A 14,833-nucleotide genomic window follows, 5' to 3' on the forward strand; every position below is an offset into this window, starting at 1 on the left:
CTAATTTTTTTTTTTTTTTGGAAAACAAGTGAATTATGAATGTTTTTTAAGTCTTTAAACTTATATGCAGCGAAAATTGTTAGCTTTGAAGGTTGGAAAATTATTTAATTTCCTAATTTGTTTGTGAGTAATACATATATTAATTATAATCATACATCATATTATTTTAAATTAGATGATTTATATAATGATAATCTTATTTATTGTTACAAATATTAAATTAAATAAGTCATAATTATTTTTTATTTAGAATTAAATGAGAATAAAATCAGATATTATCTTTATTTAAATTTTAAAATTTAAATACTATTTTTATTTGAATTTTATGGTTTAATAGATATCATACTCTATAACTCTTTTCCTATTAAAGAGTTATGATTCAACTCTATTAGGGATACAAATCAAAAAACTAAATTCTCCCTATCATTCTTTATGAGTACAGATACCGCTTCCGCACTATGATAGTAGCTACTAGCTATTTGAACACCTTAAGCTGCCGCATAGTTTTAAGAGTAAACACTAACCATTGGATTATATATTTAATCACATCTGAATTTTCCAAAATTAGGAAGCTAATCAAAACAAAATGTCACATAATGCAGAGGTCGAATTAACTAAAATTAGCATGCATATAAAGTTATTCAATATACATAACAATATAACATACATAGTTCCATAGATTATATGATGATATACTAGTTAACGACTTAATGTATGATTAATCTACCTAATTTCTTTACTAAATTGTAAGTATCGAAAATTTGTTTTCAGGATGCATCATTCTCAGATATCTATATAAAAGCATGTTTATAACTGCCATGTAAACAAGCATTAAGTAACTGGTTAATCATTAATCTCTTCAATTAAACATTTCCCTTTGGTTTCTGCTTTGTTGTTTAACTTTTGACCTTTACCACTCCACTGAGATTCCATGACTGATGCCTTTTCTGTTCTTACAATGGCTGCTAAAGAAGACCACGCTTCCGGAGGCTGTTCATGAACCCAACACATGATGAAATAAATCTTTCTTTCTGCATGCCGAATAGTACTTCTAATCTCATCTTTCCTTGAATTTCTTGGCTTTTCTGATTTGGCCACCTTCCCCGCTTCTTGAACCAATCGATGCATATCGCAGAGGGCACAAATCAAGGCAGAACTTCCTAATTCGAGCAGGCTGATCACATCATCAATAACACCAAAACCGAATTGCAACCCGCCCATGTGACGGAACGCCGGAGAGCATATCTGTTGCAAGCAATGAGAGAGAGCTTCCAGTACAGTCTCTGGCAGACCACCTTGACCCAACACTGACGACACGCTGAATACAACCAAAACAGATCCTAACGGGTCTGACCTCCAATCTCCATTGTATAGGCGGAGAGTGAAGCAGTAGCTATATAAGATATCGACTAGGTGAACCGTTAAAATGGGCGACGGCTCCTTAGAACTAAGCTGGCTTACTGGAGGAAGTGTAGTTTCCGGACCAAGAGGAATTTTGGAGGAATCATGATTTTCAATATCATCTTCCAGCTCCTCCTCTGCAAGTGGTTGAACAAGTTGAGTTCCTTCCTTACTAAGACGGATTTTTCTGGCAGAAAGTTTTGACCACCATGGTTCCCAAGGTTTGATCATCTTGCTCAATTCACCAGAGGCAATAGCTCTTTGAAATCTTTTCTTCTCTTCAACAGATAAGTCATCAAAACTGATTTCTTGCCCTGTAATTAGGTACACCCAAATCAGCATAATCTAACAGTTAAATGGCCATAAAATACAACCAATAAGGGTGCAGAATTTGATTTATACAACATATCAACATTTACAAAATCCACTTTAACTGAGTTGACAACAGAAGAGAAAGGGGGTGGGGGTGGGGGTGGGAGAAGCATTACAAAAGAACTTACCAGACAAAATTTTCTGCACTATGCCCTCAGATAGTGTTGAATCTGCATAAGCAAAGAAACCAGTCGAAAAGAATCAATGACCATCTATTATAGTATTCTTTTGTTCATAAATAAAAAATAAATAAATAAAGGTTTAGGGTTTAAGGTTTAAAGAATTAGGCATGTTTGGATACTGCTTATTCTAGGTTTAAAGAAGCTAGCAACTAAAATATTCTCACATAAGTTTTGGAAGGAATAAAAGAATTATTTCAGAATTAAGCTGTTTCCAAGTATTCATAGTAATTTTCCTCCTCTTTCTGTACACTCCTTTATACTATATGACTTAATACTATAGAATTATTTTGAATTTATTACCAGCTTCTGTTGTGGTCCTGCTCTGTGTTCATTCTCCTCAATTTACAATCTGCAGTTTATTTGGATATTTTCTAGCTCTATTACTTTTATTTTTTATGAAATATGTACAATAAGACAAAGAAAAGTGTACAAAGCAGCAGAACAAAAGGTAAATCAAATACAAGGGAAAATTAGCACATTACATAACAACGAACATCAACATAATTCTCCCTGACAACCTTGTAAAAAGAAATCTGCTTGACAATGTACAACAAACCACCTAATCTTATCCCAGAGAAATCTTTGTTCCAAATTATTTTGTGCAGTGCCACATACCATCTTAAGGTTCTTCACAAAATTCCAGACCTTATGGATTATCAATTTATCAGATTATGAGTTATGACGTATGCACTAAGCTTTTTGTGATCTTTATCAAGGAGAGTTTTGAATAATCATCTAAGAAAACCTCAGGAGAAACCAAATGTGGTTTACGACAGAGCCCAGCATCATGATCAACAAAGAGAAAGAACCTCAGAGAAGGCAACTATCAAAAAGAAAATGACTGCAACAAAACCAATCTGTATTATGGAAGCAGCAAAAATGTTTGACTTACAATCCTCATTGTCATCTATGCTATCATCCATTTCCTCTTCTGAATGAAATCTTTTCAGTATGTCTAACATTTTATGTTTGGTTTGTTCATCAGGCTGGATCTGCTGAAGCTCCTGAACTACATTTTCTCTCATGAAGGATTCCGTACAACAGAGACTATGAGACTGTAATTTTACAATAAAAAAGTATTTAATAATTACTGCAGTTTATCAAAAAGATCAAGATAGAACATTTATAGAAAGAGCGTGCAGACAACAGCATTTTGCAAACCATCCATGCCCTAAGAAAATTATAACCAATTGCCGAGTGAGACCATGTCAAAATATTTGGGCCACAGGCAAAAGTAAAGTAGGCATAATAAATGCACATGAAGAGAAACAAGCAACACCACTCGTATAACAACCTAGCTTGATATCCTGTTTCTAAAATATGCATGGAAAGCCAAAATTTAGACAATGCTTTTACAGAGCGAGTCAAACACAGCAAAATGGAAAAAGAAGCCAAATGCAAATGTAAACCATAATAACACAACATAGCTGAAAACCAGATAAACATGAGATCCCCCAACAGTAAAACCAGCGTGCAAATAATTCATTCAATAAATATTTTGTGCTCAAAACATTTGTAGCATATATATTAAGGTTAACATGCCATTTCCATAACACATGTTGGAAAATAGAATAGTTGATGAATGATGCCAGTTTATAGTTTACTCACATCTCAATCCTTATCAGATACTTAAATACCAAACTCAAATGGGCATATAGGTAACTTACTTTGTAACAATGGAGAGAACAGTATCGTGAATTGCATCTAGGACAAGTGTACTGTGAAAATTGCTTCTGACATCTGTCATTATATGAAAAGGAACAAATCAAAGAAGCTTCATCAGTTTATCAGGAAACAGGGGGTTTGTTGCATATCATCAAATGATATCACGGTACTGAACTCAAACCAAACCATTGATATAAAACTCAAGGATCTTAGACCTTATGTATCATGTTATAAATTTCACAGCATTACTCGTGTTATAAGAGAAACTAGAAATTTAGGTTTCAAACAACTAATAAATTAAACAAACAAAAAGGAAAAATAGAGAGAAATTTTCTGATCACCATGACACCTTAGCATACTAAAACTCTCGCACGTGAAGATGATATAGAAAGATAGAAGGACTTACACATGACAAATCGTCCGCGAAGGGTTCAGCGAGGGAGCAGAAGATTTGTCTGACGTATATATTGTATCATCCATAATTGAAGAATTGCTGGCCAACAACTTATTTATGTTCAGCTACAATTCTCTCCTCCTCGAATCGAGTTTAGGTTAACAAAGACTCTGGGTTCAGAAAGCAAATCTAATGTAAGCAACTGTGGATAGAGTTGCACATGCCTAGAAATTTGGTTTAGGTTAATAAACCAAACTGGTTTTATCAACAGGTTTTAAAAATAAAAACTGATTTTTGCACAGAAAAACAGCATTTTTTTATCTATAAACTGATTTAAAAAAAAAAACTGGTTTTTTATTTAAATATAAAAAAGTTTTTAACCTATAAATTAATTTTCGACACTTTAAAAAAATTAATTTTACCTTTGACAACATCTACCTCTCAAAAGTCTCAAGATTAATTATCATTATGACTATTTCCATTACAATCGAACAATATATTGCAACCAAAAAAAGGCCAAATGGTTCTAGGATATATCCAGTAGCAAGATACCATAAATAAAAGGAGAGCAATATTAAGATATACCAATATTAAGAACAGTGATGAAGAACAAATACTTGCCTAATAGAGAAATTAAAAATCAAGTGAAGTTAAGAAGCAAGTGAAGTTAAGAAATAATACAAAAAGAGTTGAAATTTGGAGTCATGTCCAACACTTTTTTCCCTTAAAGAAGAGCAAAAAGAGTGGCTTCTATCAAGTTTCAAACAGATGAATAACAAGCATAAAGAAGAAAGTTTGAACAACCAGAAAAGCTTAAAAGCCATGGATCTGTTGGCTAAGTAACACAGGTGTCACCATTTGAAACTGAAACATCATGTTCAATAAAACTTCATATAAAATGTAGAGCTAGGAACTGCATAAATTTGATGAAAGGTATTCGTACAAATTTCATTAAGAGGGAAACAGGGAAGTTTGATGAGTGAAAGTAAAATTAATTCTAGTGCTCACAACATAGTGATTGAACTTCGTTAAAGCATCAATTTTTTAACCTCAAAATCATGACCTAACAACGTGTTCACTAATAAAAGGAAGCTCTCAGCATACAAAAAATCATAGGAAAACGGATACAAAATATATATTCAACAAAATCACAAAATCAGTCTTTGAAAAGTTAGCAGACCGCGAATTTGACAGGGATTTTGATTCCTTGAACAGCAACTCTTGCATGATTCATATGGACACCTGCAACATTTGATTAAACACATCAATCAAAATCATTACAAATATGAGTATCTATATAGGAAAACAATTTCAAAAAAATGCTATTCATAAATCATCACCTAGAACAAATCAACTTCAATAAGAAATGTATAGAATGTGGCTTATATGTCTTGGGCCAAACAAAAGGACAAAAGCCATGTGCATATACCACAAATGAAACCAAAGCCAAGAATTCAGCAAACAATAAGACATAACTCATTACTCAAACAATAAGTTCCTGTTTTAGAATCAAATCAACACACCTTCCTTATGCTTTGAGGAAATCAAATTTGGCGAGTAAAAAATTTGACTTTTAGGAAAGAGGATTATAAGGAAAAATGTTGCAAAGAAGCTTTCCAGAAAGCGGAAAAAATGTTACTGCTGGATTAATCTGTACTGTCTTTTTTTTTTTTTTTCCTTGCAAAACTTTGAGTAAAATAACTTTAATCTACAGAATAGGGAGAGAAGGGAGGGAGTATCTTCAAATACTAAAGCGAGATTCTTTTGTCCCAAAGTTCAAGAATTCTTGAGATGAACAGGATTGGAAACTTCAATCCAAATTATGATCCAATGGGGTTAAATTTATTGAATGTAGCTAACAATACAGTACCAACAAAATATAAAGCATATCATGCAGCTCCAATTTGTTCCAATTCCATAAAAATGTAAAAATTTCAACTTCCCCTCGACTCTATAAACACTCAAGAACTGCAAAAGCAAAAATAACAGAAGTAATTTGGCCTCAAGGCTGTAGAGAAAATTACTGAAGAATCGTCCACAGCAAACAGAACCAATCCAATCCACGACAATGCAAAATTTTTCACAACCCCAAGATAGAAGCACAGTACTTCAAGTCAGAAGATTCAAAAAGCTATAAAACCATCAGAAAAGAGAAGAACATTTGACAAGATAGGGTTAGGAATATTCATGGCCGTAGAAGATCATTTGAACAAAATAAGCCTACCTGAACTGACCAGAACAGCGGCGAGGCACTTATCCTGGTTGCTTGCGTGGAGAAGTTAGTGTGCCGGTGGCGGCCTGGTGGAGACGGGGAATGAAGCCTGGAGAGATAGCGAGAAAGTTCGTAGAGGCTTTTTGTTCGCGGTTTAACCGGAAATGATGTTCGGGTCGTTTGTTAGTGATTTTATTAAATTAAATTGTTAATTTAAAACTTTTATAATTCTCAAAATTTTAATTATTTAAATAAAATTAAATTAATTAAAAAAATAAAAAAATGTCAATACGATCCAAAATGTGCTAAATTATATTAAATTGGACTGCAAAAAAAAATAAAGGTTCTAAAAATTGAACCGATCATCGAACCGCTCTAGTTACTAATTTATTAGTTCATTAGTTTATTAGTTCAACCGATTCAACTATAATTCAACAAAAATAACCATTTTATAAAAATAATAAATAAAATATAAATAAACATACTAAAACATAATTATAATATAATTTAAATTTTAAAATATCATTCAAATAAAAAATATTACATCAACCACTATTATAATATCATTCAAAGTTACAAGCCAAATAATAAAAAAAATAACTAAACATAAAATGCTAATATCAAAATTTGTCATCAATAATTAAAATCCACAAAAACATAAATTAAGCAACGTAACAAATTAAAAAGATCAAGAACATAATAAAATAAGTTATCAAAACAAGTTAACTCAGCAATTCAACAACGAAATAAGAACTAGAACTGCAATCTACTAATTAAAAGAAACACCAACTAAAACAAGATCTACAACCTTCATCCAGTCATTGTTATGCACAATTATTTTCAATTTAACTAAATACTCAACTAAGTGATTAAGCATAAAAAAAAAACTAAGCAAGATCTTGAATGAATAAACTAAATCATACTAATCTAACCAAGCAAAGGAGGAAAGGGATGTCTCTGAATCTGAACTACAAATAAAAAAAAAAGATAAGAAAATAACCATTACTTTCAGTATGAGACTCTGAGACGTGAGCAATGAGCAGAGTATGAGAGGGAGAAGGAGCGAGAACGCCGGTGATAAGAAGGTGACGGGCGACGGTCGACCAGGCGATGAGCACGACGACCCACGACGTGTGACAGACGACGAGCTACCAAGAGAATATACAGGCGGACGCACCGATTGTTTAACGGACGGCGGCGCTGAGTCGAGCCTTGCGGCGGTGGGGAAGACTGTAACCTAGGGTTGAGAGTTGAGAGAAAAGGGACTGAGGATTGATGGGGTAATGGCTCAGGAGAGAGTGGCTGGAGATGACAATTGCGATGACGGGGTGACACGGCAGTAGCTGGACGGAACAAGCTAAATCACAGAGTGATGGAGGAGCTTGAAGACGAGATGTTGTTGCGAGTAGTGCGAGTGAGTGAGTGCTCAAGGACAGGGGAAGAGGATTAGGATTTTGGTGGAAAATCTAAAAACCGGCCGAATTCCAGTTTGATTCGACTGGTCTGTTTCCAACAAATTCAGCAGTCCAATAACGATGTTTAGAAAGGGCGGTTATGACTTTTGTTCGAATAAAAAACTTCACCAATTCACAATTCGACCGACCAATTTAAATCGATTTTCAGAACCTTGCAAAAAATTCGCATAATAACTTGCGAACCTTGTGGTTGAGGAATAACTCGCCCACTCTTTTGGACAAACTACATATGACGTCCAAAAAAAAAATTGTGTCTTAGTAAATAATATTTTTTATTTTTTTAAAGATAATAATTTTTTATTTATAATAAAAAAAATCCTAATATCCTATAGCATGATCTTGTAAAAAAAACCTTTAAAATCATTCGGATTGAATTGGATTATGTTGGTAAAAAATTAATTTCATATCAGCAAGTTATTATATTATTATTAAAATAGAAACAAATTAATAGTAAAAATTACATAATATTTTTCAATTTTTAAAGCGTTAATTTAAAATTTGATTCTAGCAGTTTTTTGAAATGACATATTAATCACATATGTATTGTTGAGTTTCTTTTTCATGACTTTAAATTGGATTAGATTTAGTATGATAAAATTTTCTGAAACCATATTTGTTTTTATTTTTTTTTAAATATAAACACTTCTTTTTTATTTGATAAATAAAAAATTTTATATTTGTGTACTTATAACTTTTAAAAATTAAGAGTACATTAAAAGTATCTAATAAAAAGTTTTTTAAAATTGATTTGTGTGCTTATTAAAATTAAAATATTTAATATAATATTTTTTAATTTTAAAAATTATTTTACTAAATAAAATTATTATTGTTTGTGTTTATTAAAAAGGTATTTTTAATTTAATTTATTAAACACATATGTTACAACTTTTAGGATTATAATTTTTAAAAACTATTTTAATATAGATAAACTTTTTTTGTTCATTTTTATTAGATTCAATGTGTGAACTGTGAACAACACCCCTGGTTTATTCTAGCTAGCAGACAAATAAAGGACGTGTAAATAGTCAAAATCGTCTCTGAAATATATCTTGATCTCTATTTTGGTCCTCGAAAGATAAAGTTAATCGAAATTGTCTCCGAAAGAAATACGATTAGTTACGTTAGTCCTTCCGTCAATTGGATGATGACGTAGGACTAATGCCACGTGTCAAGTCAGTAACACGTGGCATGCCACGTGGCACTTGACATGTAAAAATGTTATTTTATAATCAAAATAGTTCTTGAAAGTTCAGACGCAAGTCATTTTCATCCCTAAAATTTTAAAAATTAATCAAATTAATCCTTATATAAATTTTTTTTATTTTTTTTATAATATTAAATTTAAAATATTTTTCGATACTACTAATTTTAATAGAAATGTAATTGACAATCAAAATATTAGTAATGGTATCTTTTCTTCTTAAAAATATTTTCAATAAAATTATTTCTCTCCTTTAATTCTTGTCAAAATCTCTCTTATTCTTTTCTATTCTAAAACATTTTCCTTATATTATTACATTTTACTGGAATATATATATACTCAAAATTGAAATGTCGTATGTATTTGTTAACTTAAACAAAGTTATATACTCAAAATAAAAATTTATGTATGTTAACCTAAACAAAGTTAATAAAATTTATACATTTTTTTTTCATTACGGTATTACTTTCATTTATAGGTTAATATACATAAGTTTTGATTTTGAGCATATAACTTTATTTAGGTTAACAAATACCTACATTTCAATTTTGAGTATATATATATATATATTCAAGCAAAATGTAATAATGTAAGAAAAAGGTTTTAGAATAGAAAAGAATAAGAGAGATTTTGACAAGAATTAAAGGAGAGAGATAATTTTATTAAAAATATTTTTAAGAAGAAAAGATACAATTACTAATTTTTTGATTGTCGATTACATTTCTATTAAAATTAGTAGTATCAAAAAATATTTTAAATTTAATATTATAAAAAAAATAAAATAAATTATATAAGGACTAATTTGATTAATTTTTAAAATTTCAGGAATGACAATGACTTACGTCTGAACTTTCAAGGACTATTTTGATTACAAAATAACTTTTTTACATGTCAAGTGCCATGTGTCATGCCACGTGTCACTCTAACACGCCACGTGTCACTAACCTAACATGTGGCATGTCAGGTGTCACTGAGTTGACACGTCAACCAATCATTCTGTGACACGTGACATTACCAATCGTATATCTTTTGGAGATGATTTTAATTAACTTTATTTTTCGAGTACCAAAATGGAAATTGGAGTATCTTTGAGGGACGATTTTGGCTATTTACTCCATCAAGGATAATGAACGAGTATGAATATGAGCATAGGAGTAGAACGATATGGCGAATAATAATATCATCACCACATAGTGTTTTTGGAGAAAAGAAAGAGGAAAGGTGGAAGGACTTATGTTAAAAGTGAAATCACATTTATTCTTCAATAACATACTGCTTACATAATATTTCCATCCCCTTCAAAAACTTCAAATTGTAAAGGAACTTCTAAGTTCTAACACAGTAACACCTATTATTCCATAACCGGATGCATTTCTTCACACCCCAAATAACTAAGTGTAGTACATGGAATACACCGACTACAACAAACAATAACAAAAGGGCCTTTAAAAGATACGAAAACCAATTGTCGACAATACGGCCATCTACAATCGCATCCCGCGTAATCAAAACAATGCCGGCAAAGTAAGTCAGCAAGAGAGTTGTAAGAGTGATCCACATGCCAATCAGTAACATCCACATGGTGAATATGTTCTTCAGAGGGAGTCCACTCACAAGTAAAAGACCCACACAAAGCGATGCAATGAAGCAAGTGGTATTGCATACCAAGAAAAAAGTATAGTAGTCACTTTTAGTTAGAGATAAAACTGCTTCTCCTGGACATAGCTGATCCGTTCTATTGGGAATTGAGCAGTCAAATAGGTTACTCTTACTTTTATCGTCGAAACCTACCTGGAGCACGCCACCAGGTGGATTCAAAGCGAATTGAAAGGTGATAGTTGCGATAATGGAAACCATCACACCCAGGGCTGTTTTCATATCCTTCAACCATTCATCCTTATCATATTTAAACCAATCCAAAATCTTACACCACCACGCTGTAGCGGTTGTGGATGATGTCCCTCTTGGTTCACTCATTTTGATTTATGATTAAAGTCGTTTCACCTAGCGGAGCAAGTAAAAGAAGCCAGTTATTCGATACCATACCAGCAGTCATCGCATAAATTTTTATGCAAAATTCTCTTCTATATTCTAAAAATTATTTATTAAATTACGAGAAAATTCCTTTTTTTTTTTTTTTGAGAAATGCTAAAATGACATTTTTTTATTTGTAAAATATATATTCTTCTTTTATGACTTTTAAAATTTTTTTTAATTCATTTTAAATTTTTTGTGTTAACTAATGTTAATTTTATCTATTTTTTTAAAAAAATAAATTATTTTTTACAAAAATATCCTTTAACAAAAATTTTATTTTTTGTCATTAAATTATTGTTATTAAAATATCTTTTAATAAATTATTTTTATTGATTAAATTATATTTACCAAAATATTTTTCTAAAAAAGTTTAATAATTAAATTATTTTTTGTAAAATATCCTTCAATAATTTTTTAATTATTAAATTATGATTTTACCAAGATTTTTATTAATAATTAATTTTATATTTTATTATTAATTTTTTAATATTAATATATATTATTTTAACATTAAATAAAAAATTTTGGTAAGATTATTTTTTAATATCAATATATATTAATTGTTATACATATTAATAGTGGTAAGATTTTTTTTAATAGTTAAAATTATAATTTAATAATTAAAAAATTATTGAAGGGTATTTTAGAAAAAAATAATTTAATTATTAAATTTTTTAAAAATATTTTAGTAAAAATACAATTTAATTAATAAAAAAAATTTATAAAAAAAGTATTTTTATGAAAAACAATTTTTTTTTTTGAAAAATAGATAAAGTTAACATTAGTTAACACAACAAATTTAAGATGGATTAAAGATGATGTTTTTTAAAAATTATAAGAGAAAAAATATATAATATATAAATTGAGGGAGGAGGAGTGTCATTTTAACATCTCTTACAAAAGAAGAGGGAAATTTTCTCTTAAATTAATTATTGTGTATTTGTTTATATTTATATATTTTTAATAAATAATTAATTATTAAAATAATTAGATTTATAATAAATTAATTTTACAAAATGCTGAATACATATGTTGTATATATACTTATTGTTAGTTTTACACTAGTCACGTAATTCTTTCAAATTTAGCAATTGCGATTGTAGTCCAGAAATTGCAAAATATAAATCATATGTATTATTTTATAATTGAGTAAATGTTCTTTTCGATCCTTAACCATTTGTTCTGATGAACTTTTCATCTCTTAAGAAATCTAAAAATCTGAATGAGTTCCTATCTACTTTGATATATTTACATTTCAGTCCCTGGTTAGGGACCGAAAAGGACATTTATTCAGAGTAGATAGAGATTGGAACGTACATATATCAAAATAGATAGGAACCAATTTAGATTTTTAAATTTTTTAGGAAGTAAGAAGTCTATCGGACAAATTGTTAGAGATCGAAAAGGACATTTACTCTTTTATAATTCTATATTTATATTATTATATTACATTTTTTCAATTATTATTATTATTATTATTAAACATAATAACACATATGTGATTCATCATACAATCAATCATATTCGTTAATAAAATCATCTTTATTTTAATAAATAAATTACATAATTTGTATATATATATAAATAAAAATAAAATAAATAAAGTTACAAGAATGAAAAAAAAAATTTAATTAAAAATTATATAATTATTAATTTTTTTTTAGTACTAATAACCTTTGTATTAAACCAAAAAATAAATGACCCTTGGCTCGGCGGGACAGAATTTTAAATTCTAGTTTGATTCGCGTTTTTTTAAGTAGATTTCGACCGTTTTATTACTTTTAATTTTGGAGACCATTTTAATAAAGATATTAAAAATATTTTTTTTTTAAAAATTTATATGTGTTATGTTATTATTAGGCATCTTTATTAAATTGGTTAATAATTTATTTTTTAATAAATTAGAATAAAATCAGTTTATTATAACAACAATAATAAATCCAATTATCTGCATTATAATTATTAGACCTGATTTGATCCGATCGAATTACACAATTTAAATCGAATATCTTTAAATTTTTTGATAAAAAAATAAATATATCTCTAACTTTTTATTTTGCGGATATTTAAATCCCTAAAAATACAATTAAATTCTTAAAAAAATTAGACTTATTGTTATTATTATAAAAAATAAGTTTTATTTCTAATTTGTTAAAAAATTAAAAAATAACTGATTCATTAATACGTTTAATTAATAATAATACAACACATAAGCATTTTGATCTGTCTTTAATTTTGTCGCACTTTTCAAGAATTTTTTTTATCAACAACCACACTAAGTGCATAGAAAAATTACACAAATATGCAAATTGATTAAAAGAGTACCAGAAAATAAACACCATACGTAAACTATGGCCTTTTTTTAATCATTGTACCACTGTTTTACAAATAATTTATTAAATTATTATCCTTTTAAAATATATTATCTGCAGTGACAATTTGATAAATAATTCGGAAAATAATGACAGAATGATAAAAAAAAATCCCATAAACTATAGCATAACTCAGAAAATATCTAATTCTAGTGTGATAGATTGAGAATGAATTATGTGTATCTTTTCCCGGTTGATGATGCAAGTTTCAGTAAATTTTAGTTTAGAGAAAGAATAATATGGGAAAAAAAGAATCTCTTCGCTCTCTGCCTTCTTTTAAATTAAGAAATTTTGATATTTTAAGTTTTGGAGAAAAAGACAAATTAAACTATGACTCTCTCACGATGAAATTTTCTCGCTCCAACCAAGTGGGAGAAGGTTTTCTTAATGGGAAATTTAGAAAAACGAAGAAAGACAGAGGATCGATATCTCCTACTCTCCACTTTCAGAATTAAAATCTCCTATATGATTTCTATACTTCATGAATGCCCAAATTTGACAAATAAAACAAACACTATTAATTCTATTTGAGAGTTTTGGAAAGTCCTGTACCTTGTTTAGTCTTGCTTTGTCTTTGGTAAGTGTAAGCCTGTAAACAAAGGCTTTTGAGAGATTAATGTAATTTAGAAGGCCACTAAGGTTCTTATTTATAGAGAATTTTATGCATAGAGGTGGACAGGTGGTTGGTCCTCTTGATTTTCCATATTCCATATTCTATATCCTATCACAGTACGTGGTGGGATTTCTCATGTGCTCAAGAATTTTTTGTAATGTGATTTTCAATTAGAATAATTCTCCACATACAAGCTGTTTTTGCCTGATTGTGGCCGAACTATAATTCATTTCCGTGAGATGGTTGGCCGACTTTCTTGATAAACCACGATGTACCTTAGCCACCAAGTGAAATAAGGGGGAGCACCTGCAAAAAGTATTCTGACACTCAAGTTAATTAACGAAAATTATTAGAAGAAAGCTTTTAGCTTAGAACGATGATCTACCTTTCCCAACTCTAATTGCTTCCTTTTATAACTAGGAGATGATAACGACCATTTTTTCTGAATTGATTATTTTTTATGTAACCGAACAAAGGTCATTTATTGTCATAAAGTCGGCAGAGCTAATGCATCGATTATAAGGAGATCTGCCAAGTTATAACTCGTAACTGATGTGTAACGGTCATATCACAGCCCTCAAACTTAGCCTGGACTTAAATGAGGCAGATTGAACTTTCAAATTTACGTGGCCGAGTTATAGCTCGGCATGAGGAGCCCCCAGGTTAACTTGACTCACTGTATATATAAATATAAATTATTATTTTATTTAGAATAGTAAAAGCCATGATAAACAAATTAATGATGATAGTATTTTTTAATGCAAGGTGCGAGTTCCTAGGTGGGCTTCGAACCGTTGGAACTGGACTCTTGATGAAGGGTTGTGATGTTAACTTGGAACTGAAAAGTTTTTATTAAATGAATGGTCAAAATTTTATTTCAAGTTACATTGGCGTAGGGATAGAGCTGCT

At 29.7% G+C, this 14,833-nt stretch overlaps 1 protein-coding gene and 1 long non-coding RNA gene across 3 annotated transcripts; both read right to left on the bottom strand.

Annotated features, from left to right (window-relative positions):
- Positions 1-610: 610 nt before the first annotated feature.
- LOC112776387 (uncharacterized) lies at positions 611-6,423 on the bottom strand. 2 transcript variants are annotated; one of them, XM_025820537.3, is made up of 7 exons: positions 6,239-6,423; positions 5,195-5,256; positions 4,027-4,184; positions 3,623-3,695; positions 2,848-3,010; positions 1,902-1,943; positions 611-1,715 (listed from the first exon to the last, which is right to left on the bottom strand). In XM_025820537.3, the coding sequence occupies exons 3-7, from the start codon at positions 4,098-4,100 to the stop codon at positions 844-846; spliced, it is 1,224 nt and encodes a 407-aa protein (XP_025676322.1). In that variant the 5' UTR covers positions 4,101-4,184; positions 5,195-5,256; positions 6,239-6,423; the 3' UTR covers positions 611-843. The 2 variants fall into 2 exon arrangements, with proteins under 2 accessions (XP_025676322.1, XP_072083349.1); XM_072227248.1 differs by having other exon boundaries at positions 6,039-6,385.
- A 3,710-nt stretch (positions 6,424-10,133) lies between these two features.
- On the bottom strand, positions 10,134-14,061 carry LOC112776692 (uncharacterized). Its single transcript, XR_011877321.1, has 2 exons — positions 13,864-14,061; positions 10,134-10,906 (listed from the first exon to the last, which is right to left on the bottom strand). It is a non-coding gene; the product is annotated as an uncharacterized lncRNA (long non-coding RNA).
- Positions 14,062-14,833: the final 772 nt, after the last annotated feature.

Source organism: Arachis hypogaea, chromosome 19 (genome assembly GCF_003086295.3).
Source record: "Arachis hypogaea cultivar Tifrunner chromosome 19, arahy.Tifrunner.gnm2.J5K5, whole genome shotgun sequence".
Classification (NCBI taxonomy): Eukaryota; Viridiplantae; Streptophyta; class Magnoliopsida; order Fabales; family Fabaceae; genus Arachis; species Arachis hypogaea.

Bases quoted from the DNA above. Each gene is read 5' to 3' on its own strand.
- LOC112776387 (XM_025820537.3), bottom strand. From the start codon at position 4,100: ATGGATGATACAATATATACGTCAGACAAATCTTCTGCTCCCTCGCTG. The intron at 3,011-3,622 runs GTAAGTTACCTA...GTAAAATTACAG, and splicing joins GTTCTCTCCATTGTTACAAA to TCTCATAGTCTCTGTTGTAC. The intron at 1,716-1,901 runs GTAAGTTCTTTT...ACCTAATTACAG, and splicing joins AGTGCAGAAAATTTTGTCTG to GGCAAGAAATCAGTTTTGAT.